Consider the following 24,348-nt stretch of genomic DNA (forward strand, 5'->3'; position numbering starts at 1 on the left):
GGGGAGGATTTGAATTGTGTTTCATTTTGGGTGTCTGTACTTTCTGATTCTTATTTCCCAGTCATGTATTATGGGATGCCATTAACAGTAGAGGCAGTGCACAATTCCATTTGTATGAAACACAAAACACAAAGGTAATCTGTGGGGTTAGAAGTCAGAGTGGAGGGGTGATGACTTGAGGGGGAATCGCAATAAAGCTCAAAAGCCCAGGAGCATGTAACAAGAGATGCTTATTTAGCTCAAGTCGGGCGGGCCAGCTTACCTGGGCTTGGCTGAGCTCACTGGGCTCACCCATGCACCTGTGGCTAGCCTTGGGTCGGCTCCTGAGCTCACTCACATGACTGGGGGTGGCTGCCTGTTGCCTAATGCGGAATGGGGTTGCTAGGACTCTTCCATGTCACCATCCTCCCACAGGCTAGCACGGTCGTGTTCTCAAGGCAGTGGTCGTGCAAAAGCAGGCTTCTACAATGCATCCATTTGCTAATATTCAGTTGGCCAGAGCTAGTCACATGGTTGAGCCCATAATCCAAGGACAGGGGCAAATGCCCTCCCCAGAGGGGTGGTGGTGCTGGAGGCATTGAAATGTTACATGGATCCAGGAGGGGTGTGAGGAATTGGGGCCATTGATATAAGTCTAACACACTCAAACATCATTTTTATTGCATGGATATACCACCATTTATTTAACCTGCTCTATAAGGCTAAACAGATTAACATCTCCAAAGTATATGTCAAGGAATCTTTTAGGGGGTTAATTGGGGTTTTAAAACACACACACACACACACACACACACACACACACACACACACAAATCAAGGTTGAGTAGGGAAATAAATTGGTAAGTGTTGGGTTAAATGAAGAAAAATAAATTTATTTGCTGCAGGACTTAACAGAGCCTCTACATTTCAAATGTGCATTATGAACTTCCAAAAGTCCGAGGGGTTGCTTAAATTTAGTAGGTAGGTCATGGGTTTTTTTCAACAAGTGTCTCTTTGGACAGGCATTCTGTGGATCTCATTCTGGGCTTTCTGCATCTGGGTTGTGTTTCATGATTATAGAGATAGATGATAGATAGATAGATAGATGATAGATAGAGCTCGGGTGAACACAGAAGGCTCATTGTTGGCACTAACCTGGGTCACTTTCTCTCAGCAGGTATCTTAGGATCTCCCAATGGGGCAGCTTTGCTCTGGGCTCACATTCCCTGTGAGCTGCCTGATCCTGGTGTGGGTGACAGGCTCTGGTAAGTCACCAACTCCCATTCATTCCTTCGTTCATTCATTTGATCACTCATTCAACAAATGTTTATTGGCCATTTAGATGCCAGGGTCCTAGGATAATCAGTGAACAAAACAAAGATTCCGGGCCTTGAGGAGCTTACACTGTAGTGGGAGGGGACAGCTAATGACGAATAGTCCTAATTATAAATAAATTGTAAAGAGTGTTAGAAAGTGATAGAAAAAAACAGCACGGAGCAGAGTAGGGAGCACTCGCTTGGGAGGGTGGGGAACGAGATGTGAGTTTTGGACACGAGGTGAGTTTAAGATATCTGTTAGAAATTTAAGGCTCTGCCTAACATGATTAGTCCTTCATCCAGCAAACAAATGCAGACTGATGTCCGCGGTGGCGGGGCTGGTGCTGGGCACCAGAGCAAGAAAGCACCTGCCCGTCTGTGGCTGGGCAGTCTTGAGCCGGGGTGAGGGCTCTCGGATGATTTGGCAAACCCAGTATCCCATCCTGCCAGCTTCACACCCCAGCTCTGCCACTGACTGGTCGGAAGAAACATCCCAGCCTTTCATCCTGCCCTTGATATTGGCTGAACCCAACCGGCAGCCAGAGAACAAGGGCATCTGAGTGGCAAGACCATGATTGGGGGGGGGGGGTGGTCAGCCTCCTGAGCACAGAGAGGGGTGGAAGATAGATGGGAGCAGGGAGCAGGCAAATGGATAACAGCCCTTGCTCTCGCTCACACTGCTCTGGGGCAGGTGCCTGTGACAGTGCAATAGACTAGACATTTCTTAGATTAGAAATTTCCTTTGATTTGGCCTCATAGGGGCAAGTAGGGGAGTTTCGGGAAGATAAAGGTAGCCCCTACCACCTGGGGGTATTCTTCGGCTTCAGGAATCTCCCCCATGCCGGCTGGGAAGCTCCAGAACCCCATCCTGCCCCCAGCTCCATGAAGACTGGCACACAACTGTGCCGGGGACTGTGGTCTCCTTGTTTTGTGATGGACTCCTCGGTCCTGTCTGGGCTGGCTTCCAACTTGTCCCCCTGGTGCATGCCCCCTTGCTTGTCTGGCTTTGGTTGCTCAGGGTACTCCTGTGTCTCCCCAGGGAGTGTTAAGGTCCTGCAGGAGCCCAGCTGCTTGTCTGACTACATCAGCACCTCTGTCTGTCAGTGGGAGATGGACAGTCCCACCGACTGCAGTGCCGAGCTCCGCCTGTCCTACCAGCTGGACTTCATGGGGTCTGAGTAAGCCTGGGGTGGAGCTGGGATTTGGGGGAGGCTGTGCCCAGAGGGTTGGGGATAGTGTGTTAGTGGTGGAGTTCACTGTGATGTCTGGTGGACCTTGGAACCCGGGGTACGTTGTTCCAGGTGGGTCACTGGGATAATCCATGGCACCTGCGGTATCCTTCCAGGCGGTGCTCAGGACGTGATCGGGTACCCAAGGCATGCAGTTACAAGGGCACCCTGGCGTATGCCATACAGACATAGGGTCCACTGACAGAGGCATTCCAAGGTATACCAAGCTGGATGGGCTGTGCTTTGAAGTGTGGTACACTGGCCTAGGCCAGGGATCTGCAGATTATGGCCCGAGGCCCACATCCGGCCCACCACTTGCCTTTGTAAATAAAGTTTTATTGGCACTCGGCCACGCCCATTCATTCCTGTATTGTCTACGGCTGCATTTGGGCTACAACAGCAGAGTTGAATAGTTGGGACGCACACAGTATGGCCCTCAAAGCCCCAAATATTTACTGCCTGGCCCTTTGCAGCAAACGTTTGCTGACCCCTAGCCTAGCCCATGAGATGTGGGGCAGCATGCTACCACCCACTGTCCACTGGGATAAACCGTGCTACCCGGAGGCACACTGGGACACATACACACATTGTTACGAATTCTTTAGTGCCTTCGTTTCTTCCCTTTCACTGGCTTTCAAGGGTGAGCCAAGTTCCGGGACCACGACCATGGCCAGAGCTGCCTAAGAGTCCATGGTGGGTGTGGCAGGTGGCTGTGGCCAGCAAGGAGAGCGGTCCTCATCTGTTGTCCTCGCCACACCCCGGTCCCCAGATCTGGTCCCGGGGGCAGGGCCATCAGGAAGCGGGCAGAGCATATGAACATATGTTCCTTGAGGCACGTTCCAGGGATACCTGTGGGTCACGGTCCGCCTGAACATGGCAACCTAACGGCACACCCGTGTCTGCAGAAACCGCACGTGTGTCCCCGAGAACCGAGAAGGTGCGGTGTGCACATGCAGCATGCCGATAGATGACGTGGTCGAAGCGGACGTCTATCAGCTGGACCTGTGGGCTGGGAAGCAGCAGCTGTGGGGCGGCTCCTTCCAGCCCAGCGCGCATGGTGAGTGGGGCCAGTGGGGGAGGGGGGGTCCCAAACCCCAGCTGGCCTCTGGGGCAGGGGAGGCAGCCTCCAGTTGGGGGAGCAAGGTGCAAGTAGTCTTCTGCGTATTCCCAGACATGATGAGGCTTTTGCCCCTTTCTGGGCCTCAGTCCTCCCATCTCTGAAATGGGACTGGGCTCCATAGCACATCAGGTCCCCTTCAGCTTTTATATTTCAACCACCTGACTTTAAGTGCCCAGACTGGGGACTTGAGGTGAAGCGTACTTAACAGAAGGCAAGTTGGCTGCAGAGCAGAAACTGAGCTGGGCACTCTCCTTCCACCTTCTGTCACCTGGTCCGCTGCTGCTGCTTCAGGCAGTCTGGACCATGGAAGGCTGACGTTATCCTGGTAGTCAGAGGCCCCGCCGCAGTTCACCATGATTCTGCTGTGGCGTAGTGACGGGAGTTTAAAATACCATTTATTGCTGTGTGACCCTGGGCAAGTCAGATTACCTCTCTGAGCCTCGTTTTCCAGAAGAGAGTTATCCCCATTTTACAATTGAATATAATATAGAGAAGGCAAGTAAACCTGCCTGAGGTCACACAGCTACTAAGAATCAGAGGAAAATTCTCGCGGGTATCCACAGAGTTCACGGGCTCAGCAGTTCCTGAAGGGCCCGTTCATGCCGCCCATGGTCAGTGGGTTGTTTAAACAGACCCGTGAACGAACCCATGAATTAAAAGCATTTCTGCACGTGTGCAGTGATTTTAGTACATGTTACATACCTATGATCTCCTGGATAGGATTGCTTAAAAGGAGACTAAGTTTTAAAACACATGAATCAAAATAAATGGAAAAAAAAGTAAGAACATAGTACATAGATGTGGCCAAAAGTGTGAAGGACAAAGGTGAAAAAAAGGCAAATTTGGGGTTACTTTGGCTCACACATTTTGCATTTCACTGTAGAAAGCTGGTTAATAACCATGAGTGCTAAGTAGAGTTTTAGCAACATTATAATCGGTATTATGATTGTCGTTCTCTGCTGAGCCTCAATCCATGTGGGATTCCAGAAATGTGCTATGGAGGTGTGGTTCACTAAAAATCTAAAGATTTATTTATTTATTTATTTGAGAAAGAGAGGGGAGGAAAAGAGGGAGAGGGAGAGAATCGCAAGCAGACTCCCCAATGAGCAAGGAGCCCGACGTGGGGCTCGAGCCCCTGACCCTGAGGCCATGACCTGAGCCCAAACCAAGAGTCAGATGCTTAGCTGACTGAGCCCCCGAGGCGCCCCCCAGGTTGACTAACAATCTAAGTGACCGGTGTCCCGCGGGCCATCCCCTTCCCCTCACCTGGACAAGGGCCTCACCAGGCACCGCTTCTCCACAGTGAAACCCAGGACCCCCGGGAACCTCACGGTTCACCCCAACGTCTCCCACACGTGGCTGCTGATGTGGACAAACCCGTACCCTAGCGAGAATCACTTGTACTCCGAGCTCACCTACATGGTCAACATTTCCAATGAAAACGACCCCACGGACGTGAGTGTGTGCGCTGGGGGGTTTCTCCACACCTCTTGGGACTCAGGCGGGTGAAGACTCGGGCCCTGAGGCCTGACTGCGAAACCGGGGACCTAGAGCCCGACTTCCACCCTGGCTCTGTGCTGGGTTCAGCACTTTTTCATGGAGAGAGGAGGCTGCAGGCTCAGAGCCTTCCTCCCCAGAGAACCGGTTCAGCCGTCATTTAATGCTGTCGCTCGGTCCTCATTGCATTGACTTTTCTAGGATGCTAATGACATCTGCTACGGGCTTTGCCATCACAACAGTGATTGCGGGGTTGCTTTTTAAATGAAGGTGGTGACAGGTTTTTAAAAGGGAGAACTGATGGCCAGCAAACTATCCAGTAAATACTAGCAGGGACTGTATGCGGCAGGTGGCTTGGCTCCCTTCCTTTTTAGTTTCTGGTGGGGATGAAGCTCATTTCCTCCCACCCCCGTTTCCCCCTCACACATTCCCAGGGGAGGGACAGCATCTGAACCGCACAGAGCTGGGTTCCATTACCTGCTTGCACTCATCAGCTGCATGATCATGGTCATGTCGCGCAACCTCCTCGTGCCTCAGTTGTCTCATCTGTAACATGGGGCTAGCAAGAGTACCTACTCCATGGGCTACCAAGGGTGCCGAGTGTGTTCTGGGCACCCCATGTGTCGTCAACATTGTTCTCCTTTTCTCCCGAGTGCCACAGGCCTTGGAAAGCCCCATCTGCCTTGCCCTCCCACACCTTGGTCTGGAAGTGGCTACATCAGACTCGCCGAGGGCCTCCTCTGAGGCACGCCCGGTGTCCTCGGACCCAGGCTGGCCTGGCTTCTGCTGCCAGGGAGCAGGCTGCACACGTCTTAAACTCCCACATCAGCCTCTGGCTGCTTCCTGTCTTCCTCCCTCAGCCAGCGAGGGGGTGTGTGTTGATTCATAGCTCTCGGGCTCAGGTGTGGTTTCCCACCTGGCACGGGGCCATGGGGCCATGGTGTGGGGTGGGAGCGGGAATGGGGCAGTGGGGTTCTCACAGAGGAGGCCCAGAAAGCACTGGGAGGGGCCGCACAGATGCCAGAGACAGAGGCAGGCTCCATTTTGTAGGGAAATCCCCTCCCCATGTTCTGGGAAGTGCAAAGCTTATTAAGAGGGTAGAGAAGGGTGTGACCTATAGGGTCCAAAGCAATGTTCCTTATTTGCTTATCGTGGCTGGCTCCAGGTTCCAGGAATCTATCCCGCCCTTGGCCCCCGCTCTATTCTATATTGGCTTCATTTTTAGGGAGGCTCTTCCCTCATGTAGTGGCCAGTATATCCACCAGCAGCTCCATGCTACATGCTAGCTACCTGCTCAAGCCACAGTGGGAAAGGCTTTTCTTTCCCCAGAGTCCCAGTAAAAGTTCTGGGGCCAATGCCCAGTTGCCTGGCTTGGGTCCCATGCAAATCTCTGAACCTGGCCCAGGCTGTGGGCAGGAAAGAGGGTGCTGTGCTCTGATTGGCCAGAGGCGAGTCACGTGCCCACCCCTGGACCTGCAGGTGGGGTCAGCTCCACCCAAGCCAGATGGGTGGAGAATGAGGAAGGGGTGGCTCCCCAGAGGAAACTCCGGGGAAGGAAAAACCAGGGACAGGGCTTGCTGAGACACAGTCAGGTTTGGGATCTGGCCCCAGACTCCAGCCAGCAGGGAAAACTAATCGGTGTACCCAGGCCATGACTCAGTTGTCATATACACACCCAGTGCTGCCCAGGGCCTCCGAATTCTGGGTCCAGCTTCTCTTGTTGGTGGGGAAGAAGCTATTGAGACACTCCTCACCCATCCCTCCCTTCCCCAGGGACAGACCCAACCTATAGAATTCCCCTTATTGGTCATTGGCCAGAGCTGGTCACATGCTCCTCTCTAATCAATCACGGGCTAGGGAATGGAATGGCTGCGATTGGTCTCAACCAATGAGGATTAGTCCTGGAAGTGGAGCCAGAAGGTTCCCTGTAGTCTCCACGCTGTGCGTTCCACGGGTGGGATCAGTTCTAAGGAGACATCTTAGAAGTTTGCTCCGGGATTTGAGGGATAAATCTACTCAGGGTCTTGGATGATTTCTGGGCAAGGTTCCATAATGGAGGTGGAGTTTTGGCCTGGGTGTTGAAGGGTGTATAAGAGTTTTCTAGATAGGGAAGGAAGGGAAGGGTAGGCTGCATGGAGGGATCCACATGAGCAAAGGCTTGGAGGTACAAGGATGTGTGGCATCTCTTGAGGAGTATGGGGATGTGGTGGTGTGTGCAAGGTCATGAATGCCACGCTCGTGGTCATAATGGTTCCCATTTCCTGCATGCCTGGAATGTGCTAGGCTCAACCTGGATCACTGTCGGCTGCGAAAGCCCAGCAGGTGGGAGGGTGCTGGTCTCTCCACTTTAATGACAAGGAAACTGAGGCACAGGGATATAGACATACTCGCCCAGGGTCGCTGGAAATGGCAGAGCTGGGGTTGGGAGCCAGGATTTGAACTCCGGAGCCTGTGCTGTTTCTCCCGCCTTGGATCTTTGTCTCAAGGGTGGCCTCCCAAACACCTGGCCTCTTTGTTGAAACACAAGCTACAAGTAGTTCCTCTGATTTCACTTCTGTTTCTTAGTAAAACATTTCCCAATCCCCTACTCCTCTCCAGGGTGTACGATTCCTTTAGAGAACTAGGTCCAGCTGTTCGTTCCTGCTTACCCATATTTAGAAAGAGAAGAGTGAGTGTCCTCATCTTCCTGCCCTCATTTCCTCCCTCAGCCCCCTCCCCAGCCTCACTCCACTGGGAAGCTCCAGCTGCCCTCCAGTCTCTCCAGCGACCTGTTGGGGTTCTTTGCAACACCTCCCCTCGGCTCACTTTACACCAGACCTGTTTCTCCAAATATGCTTCCATCCCACGAGCAGAAGCACAGCTGCAAAGGGATGGGCCTGGCTGGGAGAGGCGCCCCAGGCAGAGGATTTGGGCTACTCCCATTCCATCAGAATCGATCTGGAACACAGATTTTATTTCATTTTTTAAAGTTGTTTTTTAAATAAAAGTAGTACTTAGTTGTAGTAAAAAATTCAAATGGTATGAAAGGACTCGGCTGCGGCTGTGGTCTCATCTGAGGCTCAACTGGGGAAAGACCTCTCCCTAGTGCCAACCGCGATGTTGGCAGCATTGTTCCTTGCAGGCTGCCGGACTGGGGGCCACAGGTTCTCACTGGCCCTTGGTGGGAGGCTGCCCTGAGTTCCTTTCCTGTTGTCAACTCAAAACCAGCAGAGGAGAGAGCATCTCCTAGCTCATTGGAATTATAGCCTTACGCGATATAACCCCATGCATGTGGTCCCTACCTACCCACCACCTTTGCCTCATTCTGTTCAATAGGAGCAGGTCACAAGCCCCGCCCACACAAGAAGAGGGGTTACACAGGGGTGTGATGCAAAGTGGGGATCAGGGGGCCATCCTAGAGTCCGTCTTCTTGTGTGTGTGTGTGTGTATGTGTTTGTGTGGCAAACAACACATGCTAATTTTCATTTACCTTTTTCACTGAATAACAGGTCTTAGAAGTCCCTTCCCAGCAGTGGGAGCAGGGCTGAGATTCTAGGCCAGGGTTTGGGCTTGAGTATGAAGGCTCCAGAGAGCCCACGGAGGAGAGAGGGGGACACGGTGACCTTTTCTGTGCTCTAGAAAGGTCTTTGTCATGCTTCCTGCATGCCAGGCCCTGTCCTCCGTGCTTACCCATATTAACCCTCACAACAACCCTGGGGGGTATGGACTTCTATTATCACCATCTTGCAGAAGGATCATATCAAGGTCTAGAGAGGTTATGTCACTTCCCTAGGGTCCCACAGCTAGAAAGTGGCAGTAGGGACTCTTCCCTCATTTTACAGATGAGAAAACTAAAACTCGGCTTGCCCCAGTAATGTTGCCTGGCTCATCAGGGAGCCAGGTGGCGGGGAGGTGGAGCAGGGGGAGGGCCAATTCCCTGACTCCTCTCGCTTGACTCTGGTCACAGTCATGGTGAAACAAAAGGCCTAAATCAGAGGAATAACCAGATGCCCAGGCTGGTGGCTCTTAAACACTGTGGGCTCAGCTAAGGAGACGGCAGCAGGGGTGGGAGCTGGGACGTCCTCTTCCCACAAGCTGGAGCCCTAATGTGTCCCTTTCCTCTACCAGTTCAAAGTCTATAACGTGACCTACGTGGGGCCTGCCCTCCGCGTGGCGGCCAGCACCCTCAAGTCTGGAGCATCCTACAGCGCACGAGTGAGGGCCTGGGCTCAGAGCTACAACAGCACGTGGAGTGAGTGGAGCCCCAGCACAACATGGCTTAACCGTGAGTGTCCACAGGGAGGCATGGGCAGGTGGAACGTCTGCTCGGCACTTTTATTCTGTGGCCAGACACTTCCTCTGGCTGAGCGTCCGCGTTTCCATCGCGTCGAGTGCCTCGAACCGTGGGTAACAGGATTACTGACTGACCTGGTGTACTGGTCAGGGTAGGTAGGCTGGGCTGCAGTAACAAATGAGCTCACAAGTTCTAGTAGAAACACGGTAGAAATGTATCTCTTGCTCACGTAACCGTCCGGCATGAACTTAGCTGGTTTGTGGGTGGTTTTCCTCCCTGTGGTTCCCTCATTCCCTAGGACAAAGATTCTTAACCCTTGTGTATCATGGACCCCTTTGGCAGTCCGGTGAGTGGACTCTGTGGACCCCATCTCAGAATAATATTTTTCAAATGTAAAAAATAAAATATGTAGGATTACAGGGGAAACTAACTTTATTGAAATGAGGTTATAAAAATGTTTTAAAATATATTTGTTGTCTACGAATACAGGTTTTCTTAATTAGCACTGTAAAAACAAGATCTAGTGGTACTTCTAAATACTGTCATTTCAGAGTGGGTGAGCGTAAATGATATTTTGTTGATTTCTGTTGGTGCTTTGTGGCTGATGCTATTACTATGGTGCTTTGCTCTCTCCATCCCTAATGGGAGGAAATGCGAGGTATCAGAACCTAGTGAAAATAAAGAGGTTATTTCTTACCCATCAAGTTCCCAGACCCCCAAATTCTATCAGCAACCTTGTTGGAGATCCATGAACCCCCAAGTTAAGAATCCCTGTTCTAGGGCCCTACCATCACCTGCATCTAGCCAGCAGAAGGGACTGAAACCAGACCTGCTTCTTAAAAATCCAGAGCCCAGAAGTGACACATACCACTTCCTCTCAGATTTTCCTGGTGGAACCGGTCACATGGCCACACATAGCTGCAAGGGATTCTGGGACATGTAGTCCCTCACTCGGTAGCTGCAGCCCCCAACCGCTGTTTGCAACACTGTTCCTCGTGGCTTTTTGCAATAGAAACATTGAATTATCCCATGTAATGTGAAGTTTTACAAGGGGACCTTCCCTAGTTTATACAGCAGCTCAGTGATGTCACCCCAGGGGCTTGTCTTCTTTCCCTGTTTCCCTCCTTAGCATAGGAGCGTTTTATCGTTTGACTTGTTACCCCATGGCCCCAAGTTGGCTGCTGTCCACACCCTCCTGCCCCAGGGACAAAAAGAAATGAAAGGCTGCCACAAGCAAGTGCACCTGGTGCATCTCTTTCTTTTAGCAGGAAGCAAAAATCTTACCAGAAGCTTCCCTAGCAGACTCCCCCTTGCATCTCATTGGCCAGGACTGTCACAGAGCCTCTCCCAGCCGCAAGGGAGGCTGGAAGCTTCCTGGAAAGGAGAAGAGGATAATTATAACTGACCCAAACCTCAGGGTGGGCACATTGCTCCCTCCCTGGCAAAGAAGAGGGGGGTAGCTGTTGGGTAGGGGGGGCTGCCTCAGGCACTGTCTATACCACGGAGGAGGAATAGGGGCTGTTGTCAAGATTCACCGAGAGAAGGGGTCTTCAAAGTGCTGGGCACAGTGGCCGTTGGTGGGTACCCCAACCAAACGCGCCCACGCCCCTCTCCACATTGCTCATCTTGTCCCGTGGTTGTCTCTGACCCATCTGTGGGCTGCCAGCTCCGTAGGTAGGGTCTACTCTGTCTGTACCTCTGGTGCCCGGCACAGCACCAAGCACACGGTAAGTGCTGGGCAGAGTTGCATCACCCTGATATGATTCTACCATTGACCTGGGGAAGGGAAGAGAAGGGGAGAGAAATGGCTTGTATGGAACATATACGACGGGCTGGACACTCATTCGTTATTTCCACAAATATGTATTGAGCTCTTGCTGCATGCCTGGCCCAGGGCTCGACCCCGGGGAATCAGCAGTGAACAAAACAGACAAAAACCCTTGATCTTGTGGGATTGACATTCCGGAGGGGAGACAGAAAATAAACAAGTAAACAGAAAAACAAATCAGAGAGATCTTGATCCAGGTGACAGTAGGTCTGGAGAGAAAATAAAGCAGGGTGAGGGCACGGGGGGATGGGAGGGGGCACCAGGAGAGAGGGCGTGAGGGAACTTTTTGGAGCAGGTGACTGTGGCATGGACGAGAAGGAGCCAGCTGGGACCCCAGCAAATGCTTCCGGACGGGTGAGCCCTGTTCTGAGTGCTCTGTGTATTACGTCGTGTAATCCCCATGAGAGCCCTGTGCGGTCTATTAACCCCAGTGTACAGACGAGGCACGGAGAAGCTGAGTCACCAGCAAGGATATGACAGGGTCAGGCTTTGAACTCCGGTAGTCCAGCTCCAGAGCCACTGCTCTTGACCTCTGGGCTTCAGGAAAGAGAGAACAGGAAGTTCAAGATCCTGGGTGGCACCGAACTTTGGAGGAGCAGGGGACAGCGAGGCAGCCATGTGACAAGGACTCAGAAGGAAGGGATGAGGCGGGAGGGCCTGGTGGTGGCCAGTTCACACAGGGTCTCAGACGACCCTTTCCCAAGGCTTCGGTCTCCGGCTCTGGGAGGCAGAGAGCAGGCGGTACCCCGCATGATGCAGGCTCACGGCTTCCCTCCCATTCCAGACTATGAGCCCTGGGAGCAGCACCTGCCGCTTAGCATCAGCATCTCCTGCCTTGTCATCCTGGCCATCTGCCTGTCCTGCTACATCAGCATCATCAAGTGAGTCCTGGGCTTCAGCACGGGATGCCACCGAGCTGGCTGCCCCGGGGTGTGCAGTGGGTGGGAAGCCCCCTCTGACCTGTCAGCTTCCAGTCCCTTTGCTCAACAATAAGTATTTATTGAGCAGCTACTAAGTGCTGGGCATTGAGGCAACAGCCGAGAGCAAGCCTGACCAGGACCCTGTGCTCCTTGTGGGGAGACAGAAGACGCCAAGTCAACCAGTAACCACAGTTGGTTTCCATAGCGATCCATGTGCTGAAGGGAATTTACCAGGGCGAAGGGGAGAAATGTTCGGGGTGCTGTGTTGGATGGGGAGGCCAGGCAGGCCCCTTTGAGCTGAGGCCTGACGGGGGAGAATGAGCTGGGGAAAGACCTTCCTCCGGCAGAAGGGAAATGGGTCACCCTGGGTACCCAGGGTGTGGTTCACACACAAGGGGTACGTGGCAGTAGAAAGAGGAATGCTAGACAGTTGCCTCAATGGAGTCTGGAGATCTGGGTTCAGATCCTGGGCTTGGAGCTCGGTAGCTTTGTGGCCGAGAGGCTTGACCCTCTGTCCATCTTGGGTCCCTCCTTTGCAGGTTGAAGGAGCATATTTCATGAGTCCTAAGAGTCCCAAGAGAGTCCTGGATCACAGTGGGTGGGGAGGGTAGAGGAGCCTTGTTTCCAGTGAGCTCAGGCCCTTGGAATCATGGTGTCTCATGGCCTCAGACCTCCCATCTCTGAAATGGGTCTAGCGAGCCCTGGCTCACCCCATAAGGCTTAGCGATGGCTGGGGATTGACCGAGGGAAGGCGTCTTGCACTTTGCAGCCGCACAATAAAGAGGCTCCCCTCTTCGTGTCATGTCACTAATGGTTCTGCATGACCCCGGGCTGGTCTTCTCCCCTTCCCTGAGCCTCAGTTTCCCCCTCACCTGTCCCCCCTCCTGCCTGGAAGGCCCTTTCCCCGGGCATCTCTGTGGCTCCCACTCCACCTTCAGTCGCCACTCAGAAGTCATCTCCTCAGAGATGCCTTCTTGGATCACACTCTCCATTCCCCCCACTTCCCCATCGTCTTTATTTTTATTCATGACACTTAAGTAGCTTTGGCTGATGTCTCCTCTCTTCTAGAAGGTCAGTTCTGCAAGGGCAGGGATTTTGTCTGTCTTGTTCACTGTTGTGTTCCCAACGCCCTGGCCCAGTGAGTGGCACATAGTAGGTGCTCAGTAAATGCATGCCGCCTGACCGAGTGGAGTGGATGAGGGCCAGTCAGAGGTGATGGGAGACCCTCCCCTCCCAGCACCAACACTCTGTGGCTCCAGACAGACCCGGGCAGATTCTCCGGGTCTCCTCAGCTTCTCAGACCATCGCTGATGGGGAAACCCAGAATTCTCTCTCTGCCGCTTGGGTTTCTCCTAATTCCCTGGGGCTTGTTCCCACCGAGGACAGTGGTGGCCACGTCAGGAGACCCATCCTCCCGGGGCACAAACCTGGCTGTTCTGCCCACAGTCCAGTGGTCACTTCCCTTCTGGGCCTCAGTTTCTTCCTCTGTAGAATGGGTTTAGGGCAAGACATCTGAGAACCACTCAGCGTGGTCTCTGACCCCATCATGGAAGGAGCACCAGCCTGGCCATGACATCCAATACCTCTTCCTTTTCTTTTTCAGGATTAAGAAAGGATGGTGGGACCAGATTCCCAACCCAGCCCACAGCCCCCTAGTGGCCATAGTCATCCAGGACTCACAGGTAGGAGCATGGGCTGGGGAGGATGCTTCGGACTCCGTGCGGCAGGAGATAGGAGTCAAAGCGGCTGGGATGTTAAGGATCTCGGGTGGCTTTTGGAACTGCCCATGGGAAGTCAGGAAGGTTCCAGGGTTTCAGCAGCTTCTGTGTGGTCACTAGGAGCCCAGAGGCCTTCGCTCCCCGCCCCTTGATTCCCATGGCCACTCTTCAGCCAGAGCGGGCTCCTCTGGGTCGGTCACTTGGTTTCTTACCTCCCTTGGGAAGGGAGCTTTGCTGTGTCACAAATCAGCCCACAATTTAGAGAGTCAAAACGACAACCATTGATTTAGCCCTTGCTTGTGCAGGTGGGCAGTCTGTGCTCCATGCACTGGTGTGGGTAGAGGGATCTGGCCTAGGCCCTTTCGGATCCGGAAGTCGACTGCCTCTTAACTGGGGCGTGGGGGTGACTAAGCCGTGTCTGTCATCCCCGAGCTGGCTGGCCCAGTGTCACATCCAAGGCATTCTCTTGGTCAAAGCGAGTCGCCTGGTGAGGCCAATTTCAAGGGGTGGGAAGAGCTTCAGAGCACGGTGGCCATTTTTACCATCAGCCCCAGCAACTTAGTATCAGGGCAGTATCATTGATTCCCAGGATGCTGAGGCTCAGAGAGCTGAAGTGACCCGATTGGACCTCTGGCTGGTATGATATCAATCTTTACCGCCTTTTTACAGCAAACACTCACTGAGCATTGCTGTGTGCCAGGCTGGGCTACAAGTCTTCTCCATCCTGTTTCATTGGCTGTCTCCGTATTTTAGGTGTCGCTGTGGGGGAAGCGGTCCCGAGGCCAGGAACCAGCTAAGTGCCCGTATGTATATGAACTTGACTCACAGCCTTTGTGGATTTGGAAGGGGTTGGAATTGGGGCAGTGGGCCCACCTTAAGAGTGGGGTCACACCCTACCTCCACGTCTGCCTTTTCCTCCTTAGCATTCAGCACTTGTCCTGTGACCTTGGGCTTTGAGGGGTGGCAGGAGGAGGGGTGGTCTGGGGAGGCGGGCATGGTGGCTAAGCCCCCTGAGTTTCACTGGGAGGGGGGTCAGACCCATGCTGAACCCCCTTGGAAATGTCAGTCTGGCCTGAGCAAGGCTGATAGAGGTGAAAGCTGAACAGTGGTTACAATGTTGGCATAATTACATACTGGTTGGCAGAGAGCCGCCATCTTGAATCCTTGAGAATCTGATCATCACCCTGACCTCCCAACACCTCCATCACCTCTAGCTCCTCCCTCACACGGCCCCAGCCTAGGACTCTGTGGCCACAGTCATTACTTATGCTGTGGTATTGATAAATATTTTAGATTGATAAGTATTTTAAATATCATCGTCCCTGACAGAGACTTCTCCTTATTCAGTAGACTGAGTTTGTATTAGCTGCCAGGTTATGGGCGGCCTCCAGAAATCCCAAAATAAAACACAGGCCCTGCCTTCAAGGAGTTCCCAGTGTGGTAATGGAGATAGACTGATAGATTATTGATTATGAAGTCAGGAGGCATGTCTGCAATAGATAGACATCAGTCCGGGATGGTTTCAGAGCCAAGCTTTGAAGGGTGAATAGGAGTTTTTCTAGCAGAGAAAATGAATCCTGACTAAACTTTTCTCTGCTCTCAAAGACACTGGAAGACCTGTCTTACCAAGCTCCTGCCCTGTTTACTGGAGCACAGCATGGACACGGATGAGGACTCCTCTAAGACTGCCAGAAATGCGCCTTTCCAGGCTCCTGGAAAATCAGCATGGTGCCCTGTGGAGGTCAGCAAGATGATCCTCTGGCCAGAGAGCATCAGCGTGGTGCAGCGTGTGGAGCTCCTTGAGGCCCCGGTGGAGAATGAGGAGGAGGAGGAGATGGAGGAAGATAAAAGAAGCTTCTGCCCATCACCCGAGGGCAGCGGGGGCAGCTTCCAGGAGGGCAGGGAGGACATCGCAGCCCGGCTGACGGAAAGCCTCTTCCTGGACCTTCTCGGCGGGGAGCCTGGGGGCTTTTGCCCACAGGGTTTGGAGGAGTCCTGCCTTCCTCCTCTAGGAAGTGAGTGCCCTCAGATGCCCTGGGCTGAGTTCCTGGGTGCGGGGCCCCAGCCTCTGCACCCCAAGTCCACTCCTTGGGCCTCTCCAACCCCGAGGCCAGCCAGCCCGGCTTTCATGGAGATGCCCCCTGTCGTCACAGACAACCCCGCGTACCGCAGCTTCGGCAGCCTCCTGAGCCAGTCCGCAGCCCCCGGGGAGGGTGACTGCCACCCAGAGCCGGCCGAACGCCCCGGGGAAGCAGACCCCGGCATCCCCTCCGCCCCCCGGCCTGAGCCAGAAAGCTGGGAGCAGATTCTGCGCCAGAGTGTCCTCCAGCACCGGGAGGCCCCGGTCCCTGGCCCGGGCCCCAGCAGCGGCTACCGGGAGTTCATGTGCGCCGTGCAGCAGGCCTGTGCCCCCGACGCCGGGGTGGCGGGCTTTGGTCCTTCCGGGGAAGCAGGGTACAAGGCCTTCTCCAGCCTGCTCCCGGGGACATCTGGGGATGAGGCCAGCCATGGGGAGGGGGGCTACAAACCCTTCCAGAGCCTCACTCCTGGTGGCCCTGGGGCCCCTGCCCCCATCCCCCTGTTCACCTTCGGACTGGACGTAGAGCCAGCGCACAGCCCTCGGGCCTTGGTCCTCGCAGGCAGCGCCCCAGGGCACCTGGATGTGGAGCCGGCGGGGAAGGAAGGGGACAGCCACAAGACCCTGCTGGCCCCGGAGCAGGCCACAGACACCCTCAGGGACGACCTGGCCGGCAGCATCGTCTACTCGGCCCTCACCTGCCACCTGTGTGGCCATCTGAAGCAGTGGCACAGCCAGGAGGAGCGTGGCAAGGCCCACGTGGTGCCCAGCCCCTGCTGTGGCTGCTGCAGAGACCAGTCCTCGCCCCTGGTGAGCCCCCTGCGGGCCCCAGACACCCTGCCAGGGGGAGCTCCTCTGGAGGCCAGCCTCTCTCCAGCCTCCCTGGCCCCCTTGGGCATCTCAGAGGAGGGCAAGCCCTCCCTGTCCTTCCAGCCTGCCCCCAGCAATGCACAGAGCTCAAGCCAGACCCCCACAGAGATGGCCATGCTCTCCACTGAGCCCACGTGCATCAGCGCTTCTTAGGTGTGTCCCCCCCGTCACCGCTGTCACGGGAGGGCCTTAGCCAGCAGGGTAGGGGGGGCTGCCTCCCCGGAAGGTGGCTGGGCTGGCAGATTTGTGAAAGTCTCGGAAAACCCCGGTATGAAGTGGTGAGGTGGTCTGACGTGGGATTACAGATACCGGACCCCCCCACCCCACCCCATCTCCCAGCCTTGGCCTGGGCTCAGCATATCCCATGGGAGTGGATGGCATGGGGTCGAGGCAGCTTCAGAGATCAGGAGTTCCTTGGGCCCCTTGGCTTGTGCACCAGCCATTGGCCACTTCATCGGTCCCCAGCTTGTCCAGGGTGCTGTCCCTGTCATGCCTCCCCCCGACCCCAGGCCTGCTTTGTCCACCATGTCTTGCCCAGCCCTGGGATTAGCTGCTGCTGCCTATGAATTGGACGCCGAGCCCAGCAACTAACCAAGCCAACGGGGGAAGGATTTGGAAGCCTTGGGAAATGGATGGGACATTAAAGTTCAGGAAGGGTGGTCATTTGGCCAGAGGTGCCCATTCATTCAACAGACCTCCCTTGGGCTGACACTGGAGGTGGGATCTGGGCTGGAGTGGGGAGGGCATGCTTCGTCAAATGCGGGCAACAGACACCAGAGGACACGGAAGGTTGTGATCGTCAAGCCATGACGAGTTGCCATCAGGTTCCCACATGACCATAAGACTGGGGACTCCTGTGAAGCACGGGGCCTCTCTGTGCCCCCATGGATGCTTGCTGGCAGCCACGGAGACGCCAGACAAAGAGAGTGGCTCCGGTCCAGTGACCCTGACATGCTGGGCGTTCCAGACGGACCACACCAGGCACACTTAGCCTGCACATTGACCTACCCCTCAGGTTGAGTAATGCTTCTTTGCATCTCAAAGATTGTTTTATCACCTGGTATTTGTCTAGGCTGGGGAGGGTGGAGCAGGAGGGTGTGGAGTTTTGTATAAATAAAGGCTCTTTATCTCCTTCCCCGCCCCCTTCTTATTAAATAAACATACTGCTGGACCTGGTTGTGAGCACTTTGTCTCCTCTGTTAACTCGTTGAATCTTGCCGTCCAGGGGGAACTGAGGTCCAAGAGATTAAGTAACTTTCTGTCTCTACTTGGGTTCCTCCGAGACCGGGATTCAAGTGCAGGTCGTTGTTTTAGGAGGTGACTCCAGGACACCTTGCTCAGGAGGGGGAAGTGAGTCAGGGAAGGTCAGGAGGTAGGAAAGGGTGTGTTACCCAGCAGGGCTACTGACCTTCACCCCTCTGGGCGCCTGGGATAGCCATGCAGGACGCATGCCTAAAGGGATCCCTGCAAAGGTGAAGGAGCTGGGGTGCTTGTCCACCAGCTTCCGTCTGGTCGAGGGCTCCTTCCATAGGCATTCATTCTCCAGCACGACTGGCTGCTCCCCAAGGCCCCAGGCTGAGAGTAAAGACTACTGGAGCACACTTTGGCACGTCGGGGAGACGCGGACAGAGATTGCCGGCAGCTGCTACACTTTGCCAAGTCACACAGCTAGTTAGTGGCGGGCCCGTCCATAGATGAACCCAGGCAGGGTCTCCATTAGCCAGGCTGTCTGTAGGTGATCCATGCTTGACATCCAGGCAGACAGCATGAAAACGCAGATGGGATTTAAGCTCTTATGTCCGTGATCACTCTGGTGTCTGAGTAGCTACCCTGATGGCCACACTTGCAAAATAGGTGGCTTGGTTGTCTGAGGTTCCTTTCTGTTCTGGCATTTTACACAATGCACTAGAAGCAATGGGGAGCTCACGACCTCACATGCAGCCTGATGTTTGTTAGAAATCCTGAGCCCAAATCTGTGCCTTTCGATGCCAGAGTCACCTCCCACCCCACGATTTACAGGTGGGGGAACTTAATGCTAGAAAGGAAAAGGGACTTGCTCAAAGTCACACAGTGAATGACAGAGCTTGAACTAGTCCTCTGGACTTTCTGCCTTCAAGAACTCTTTATAAAAAACATAATAATTTAATATCAAAATAACTATTTAGGGCCACGCAATATGCTAAGTGCTATACACATCCACTACCTCATAGCGCTAGGAGGCAGGTGCGATTATTATCCCAATTTGATAGATAAGGAAGCAGGCCCAGAGAGGTTGAGGTTTAGCTTAGGACCACACAGCGAGGACACCCGGAGCAGGACTTGACCCAGGTCAGACCGCAGAGCTCCCAGCCACCACGGTACGCCTCCTCGTGTACAGCAAGCCACCTATGTGAATGTCAGCTCGAATCCATTTTGCCTGAGCGTTGTCTCAGAAAACATGTTTGTGGGCGTGGTGGAGGGGTGGCTGGGATGGAAGTCCAACACAGAAGCGCGGCTGATCTCCTTGTCCTCTCCCCCACGATCTCAAGAGAAGGGGACCCAAGTCATCAGCTGAGACTCGTAATACAGAGTCGTCTGGGCTCTGGGAGGTGGGAATAGAGAATTAGACCCCTTCCGTTTTTTAGGTGGATTTAAACCACCCTCCTAGGTTCAGGGAAGCCGGGGAAAAGGCCACTGTTCTTGCTTCCCCAGATGCTCTTCTCCAGCTTAACACAGGGAAGGAGGAAGCAGTGGGCGAGAAAGCGGCACCTCCCACCGATATTTACTGAGCACGTACTGTGTGCCCAGCACTGTGCTGGGCACTGAGGCAACTGAGACAAGGTCCCTTTCTTCCTGGATCTTACAGTTCAGTGCAGGAGACAGTCATTAAATAGACAAAGGGGAAAGTTACAAACACTGAGGGGTGCTATGGAGAAAAGCACTATGAAAAGTGCTATGGGGTCTGAAGTAGGGGGATCTAACAGGGAGGTCTTTAAGGAGGTGACATTTAAGCTGAACCTTCGGTGACTGGAAGAAGCCAGGAAGTGCTGGAGGAAGAGCATTCTGGGCAGAGGGTAAAGCAAGTGCAAAGGCCCTGAGGCATAATGAATTTGATACATTCGCAGTTTGAAAAGATCGGCTACAGCGCAGTGAGCCAGGGACCAAGGTGGGAGATAGGCAGGATGGGAGCCAGAGGGAGGAATTTACATCTTGGCTCAACTGCACAGTAGCCCATGCACTGAGAAACATGGTCCGGTGGAAACCAGGCACCAATCTTCAATCTCCCCAATCCCCAAACGAAGCTACCCATAAGCAGGAGCCAGCGAAGGGAAGTGAAGCCCCTGGAAGTGTTCCTCCATCCAGCAGGGCTCCCTCCCACCTTGTCAAAGTGGAGGACTCAGGTTCCTCCTGACAACAGCGACTGGAGCAGGGGGAGGCGGTTTAAAATCCTCATTGCTGATATTCTCACTCGGGAGTGAAGTGACTTCCCCCAGGGAATGGCTGGCTGCCTGGGGCCTTCTTGGAATTTCTTCAATAAAGAACTCTTAAAAATCCTCTTAAAATCTGGTCCTTGCCCCACCCTCCCCCATTCTCCAAATTAGGCAAGGAACCCTAAGGTATTTACGTCATGAAGCCCCAGACCCCTTCTCTGCTGCATCCCCTTTATCCTGCCCAAGCCTTGGCATTCTTGTTTGTAAAACAGGAAGGATAATAAAGCCTGCATCCTAGGGATAACCTGGAGATAGTCTCCCTCATCACCATCATCTTCATCACCTTTGTCCCTTGTCTCAGTGTGGCTCCAGAAAGATCAAAGAAAGAATGGGAAAGGGCTGCATCAAACGTTTGCCCCAAGAGCGTTGGAGGAGGGGGTACCTGGTGGATCAGGTGGGCCCAGCCCAGTACTGCAGCTGGAAGTAGGCTGGGGGGGGAGGGGGGCGGAGCAAGATCCTGGCGGCGAGGGAGTTTCCCAGCGCCCCCGCGGGGCTGGACCAGAGGTGCGCAGGGCAGGAGGGGGATGGGCCTCGCAGACCCCGGGCAGCCTGAGATGCGTTGATTTCAGGGTCCCCCCCGGCCCCCCTCGGCCCCATCCCCACACACTTCCAGCCTTGATTTTACAAAGATCCCCCGCCCTCTGGGGGAGGTGAGCCTCTGCTTTATTTTATTTTATTTTATTTTATATTTTATTTTATCTTATTTTTTACACAAAACCCCTGCTTATTGTTTGTTTGTTTTTGATTACTAAATTGGCACGTGCGGCCTTCTCCGATTCAGAGAAAACATAAAGGTATAAAGAGGAAAGTGAAAACCACCGGAAATCCCATCCCCCGCCTGGCTCCCTGTGGGCGATCACAAAATGAATGTTTGTTTTTGAAGGTGTAACTCCATGAACATCCTGTTGAATAAACTTTCTGACATTATTTTCCCACGAAAGTTGAGCCACTGCAAGGGAGGCATGAGCTCATCAGATCCCCACAACAGGGCTATGACGTGGGCCTGACTTGCCCATGAGGAGCCCTGATTCCTGACCACTCTCGGCCACCATTTGCCCATATTTGCATACCCCTCTTCCAGGTCTCGGAACACGGAGACTCCAAGAAGCAAGGGCTCTGCACTCATCCTGCCTCGTTTGGAACCTGCCTGTGCCAATCAGGGGCTGTGTGACTGTGGGCAAAGTACTTGACTACTCTGGGCTTCAGTTTCCACCCCAACAAAGATGGCTGAGAGAAGTAGCATGCAGCCCGCAGCGACGGGGTGAGGAGCAGATGTGTCAGCTGGACAATGCCAGTTCTTTCTCAAAATCCCACCGTTTCCCACACGATTATTGACAAGCCAGGGGCGCCTGGCCAGTGGGGGGGGAATGGCTGCGTCAGACTGGCTGCAGGCTCGCTCTTTGGTCCCTGCTGCCCTCTTGAGGCCGCTCTGGCCCCAGCGTCTGCCTCTGTCCCGGTGCCTCCAAGTTTGGGTCGACGCCACGCCTGGGAGATCCCGGGGCCCCTGGCCCCACCTCTCTTTCTTCTCTGCCTTTCTCCCCATCCCTGTCAGCACCTCGCAAAAGGGTCTGACACACTTTAGGAACTCAGAGTGCTCCAAGGATCAGCTGTGTGGCTGGAGGCCAGTCACCTAACCTCTCTGTGCTTGCTTCCTAATCTGTAAACTGGGAATGATACTAGTACCACCCTCATGGACCAGTAGTTAAAATTAAATATGCTAGTTCATGTAAGCCTTAGGATGGTGTCTGCACATGGTTAGTGCTGTCCAAGGGCCTGCTCGCATTCTTCTTATTATACTGAATAGGTCTGTGGGTGTTGTGGGAATGACGGCATAAAACGTAATTAAAGGGGGGCGCCTGGGTGGCTCAGTCAGTTAAGCGTCTGCCTTCGGCTCAGGTCATGATCCCAGGATCTGCTTCTCCCTCTGCCCCTCCCCCTGCTCGTGCTCTCTCTCTCTCTCTCTCTCAGATAAAATAAATAAAATCTTTAAAAAAAAAACATAAAGGAAATAACATTTTAAATTTAATGCTATTTTATTGCAAAAAAAGGTCAGACTAGCCAACAGAAATCCAAGACAGAAATGGTCCCAATGGCTTCATGCCACCAATTTGTCCAACAACTTCTAGATGTTCACATGCAGAGTCAGTGCTTTTGTCTATTTGCAGAGGTGTGGACCACATGTTTCTCCCCACCTATCCATACACATTACATATATCTTCTCCCTCCCACCCTCACTGTTTTACTCCTTTCTGCTCATGTTCTTCCATATCTCCCCCATGTCACAGGGTCTTGCCCAGACTCTGCTTCTCTCCTCCCCGCAGACCCGAGTCACCAAGCTTTCAACAGATCTTTCCAGAGAAAGAGAATGAGACAACGGGAATGTGCTGGAGTAGGAGACCCTAAGCTCACCTCATCCCATGGATACAACTAAACACTCACATCAGTGTCGATAACCCAGAGCAGGAGACAAGAGAGAGATGCAGAGGGAGAGAATAACACTAAACCAAATTTCGAATCCTAGCTCCAGTCTGAAATCTGACTCCAACCACAGAATCACTTCTGACTCAAGCCATAAATGGATTCCTGACCCACACTATGGACCTATTCATGATCCTGGCTGCACACTGACCCCAGCCACATGCTGACCCCTAGCCCTGGCCACAGACTAATCTTTGACCCCAGCTATAGACTGATCTGCGATTCTGGCCATCTGGACCACTCGCTCCCAACCACTGACACCCCACCCCATCCAGGAACTGGCATTTCCTGATTTCCAGCTGGTAAATTCAGCTCAAGTTGGTTAACAAATCTGGTCCTTCCTCTTTGTCATGGAACCGCAGTGCAAGCTGGCAGTCCTCTTTTCTAACCAAAGAGAGCAGCAGTAGGAGAGGGTCCCTTTGACATCACCTGTGCTGCTTTGGATGTGACAGTGGTTTGGCAGCCATCTTGTGATCATGAGGGGACAAGCCTGGAGATGAAAGATAATGTCTGAATATGGCAGAATGGGAGAAGAAAAGAGTGTGGGTCCTTGATTACATTATCAAATGATCAAATCAACCTCCGGATTCTTAAATAAACCATAAACCTGCTTTCGTGTAAGCCACCACAGAGTTTCTTCTGCAGTCATAAAACAGCCTTAAAGATTGTGGTAGGTAGAATAATGAACCTCCAACAACACTCACATCCTAATCCCTGGAAACTGTGAACATGTTATGTTACATTGCAAGGGAAAGTCAAGGTTGAAAGTAGAATCCAGACTGCTGATGGACTGATTTTGCAATGGAAAGATTATCCTGGATTGTTTAGATGGGCCCAAGGCTCATATAATCACAAGGGTCTTTATAAGTGAAAAGGGATGTAGGAGAGTTAGTGTCAGAGAGAAATTTGAAGATACGAGGCTGCTGGCTTTGAAGATGGAAGAAGGGAGCTATGAGCCAGGAATGTAGGTGACCGCTCAAAGCTGGAAAAGTCAAGGAATAGATTCTTCCCTAGAGTCTCCAGAAGGAATGTGATCAATCAACCCAGCCGAGACCTTGATTTTTAGTTCAGTGAGACCAATTTTGGTCTTCTGAGCCCCAGGACTGTAAGATAATACATTTTTGTTTCAAGCCACTAGATTTGTGGCGACTTGTTATGGCAACAATAGGGAACTAGGACATGGATATTTCCATGTGTCTGATTTTGGGTTCTGGACACATCCCAGCCCCGTCCCTACATCTCCAACCTATTTCTCATGACTGGCACTCTGTCTCCACTTCTAGAGGATTCTGTCAAATGTCTGTCCACCCCCTACCTCCATACACATCTAGCATCTCTTATTGAAGTGAATGTGGAGCAGGGAAGGCTTCAGAACTTGCCCCCAGCTCAGTAGTGTTCAGAATTTGAAGCTCTGAGGTTCCCATCTTGAGATCCTTAATAATTTTATCTGTGAATATGTGTTTTGTAAAGGAAGTCCAGTGGAACAGTGGAGCATGCACCAAGGGCTTGGAGCCTCAGCTCATATGTGGTTGCCCGCTTCCCTGGATCAGGTGCTTGGCCACCTGGTCCTCCA

At 53.1% G+C, this 24,348-nt stretch overlaps 1 protein-coding gene across 8 annotated transcripts in view; it reads left to right on the forward strand.

The window, feature by feature from the left end:
- IL4R (interleukin 4 receptor) overlaps nt 1-17,998 on the forward strand; it is a 37,292-nt gene extending 19,294 nt beyond the window's left edge. For 4 of the 8 annotated variants that reach the window (XM_027611209.2, XM_027611212.2, XM_027611213.2 and 1 more), the window contains exons 3-11: nt 1,154-1,244; nt 2,335-2,473; nt 3,430-3,581; nt 4,948-5,099; nt 9,249-9,405; nt 12,027-12,123; nt 13,766-13,844; nt 14,634-14,683; nt 15,486-17,998. In XM_027611209.2, the coding sequence (XP_027467010.1) occupies nt 1,175-1,244; nt 2,335-2,473; nt 3,430-3,581; nt 4,948-5,099; nt 9,249-9,405; nt 12,027-12,123; nt 13,766-13,844; nt 14,634-14,683; nt 15,486-16,980 (2,391 nt within the window). In that variant the 5' untranslated portion in view covers nt 1,154-1,174 and the 3' untranslated portion in view covers nt 16,981-17,998. Of the gene's footprint in view, nt 1-1,153; nt 1,245-2,333; nt 2,474-2,640; nt 2,742-3,429; nt 3,582-4,947; nt 5,100-9,248; nt 9,406-12,026; nt 12,124-13,765; nt 13,845-14,633; nt 14,684-15,485 lie in introns of those variants that run through there. The other 4 variants (XM_027611217.1, XM_027611214.2, XM_027611210.2 and 1 more) reach the window with 4 other exon arrangements.
- The last annotated feature ends 6,350 nt before the right edge of the window (nt 17,999-24,348 follow it).

The sequence above is a fragment of the Zalophus californianus genome, chromosome 10, assembly GCF_009762305.2.
Source record: "Zalophus californianus isolate mZalCal1 chromosome 10, mZalCal1.pri.v2, whole genome shotgun sequence".
NCBI classification, from domain to species: Eukaryota; Metazoa; Chordata; class Mammalia; order Carnivora; family Otariidae; genus Zalophus; species Zalophus californianus.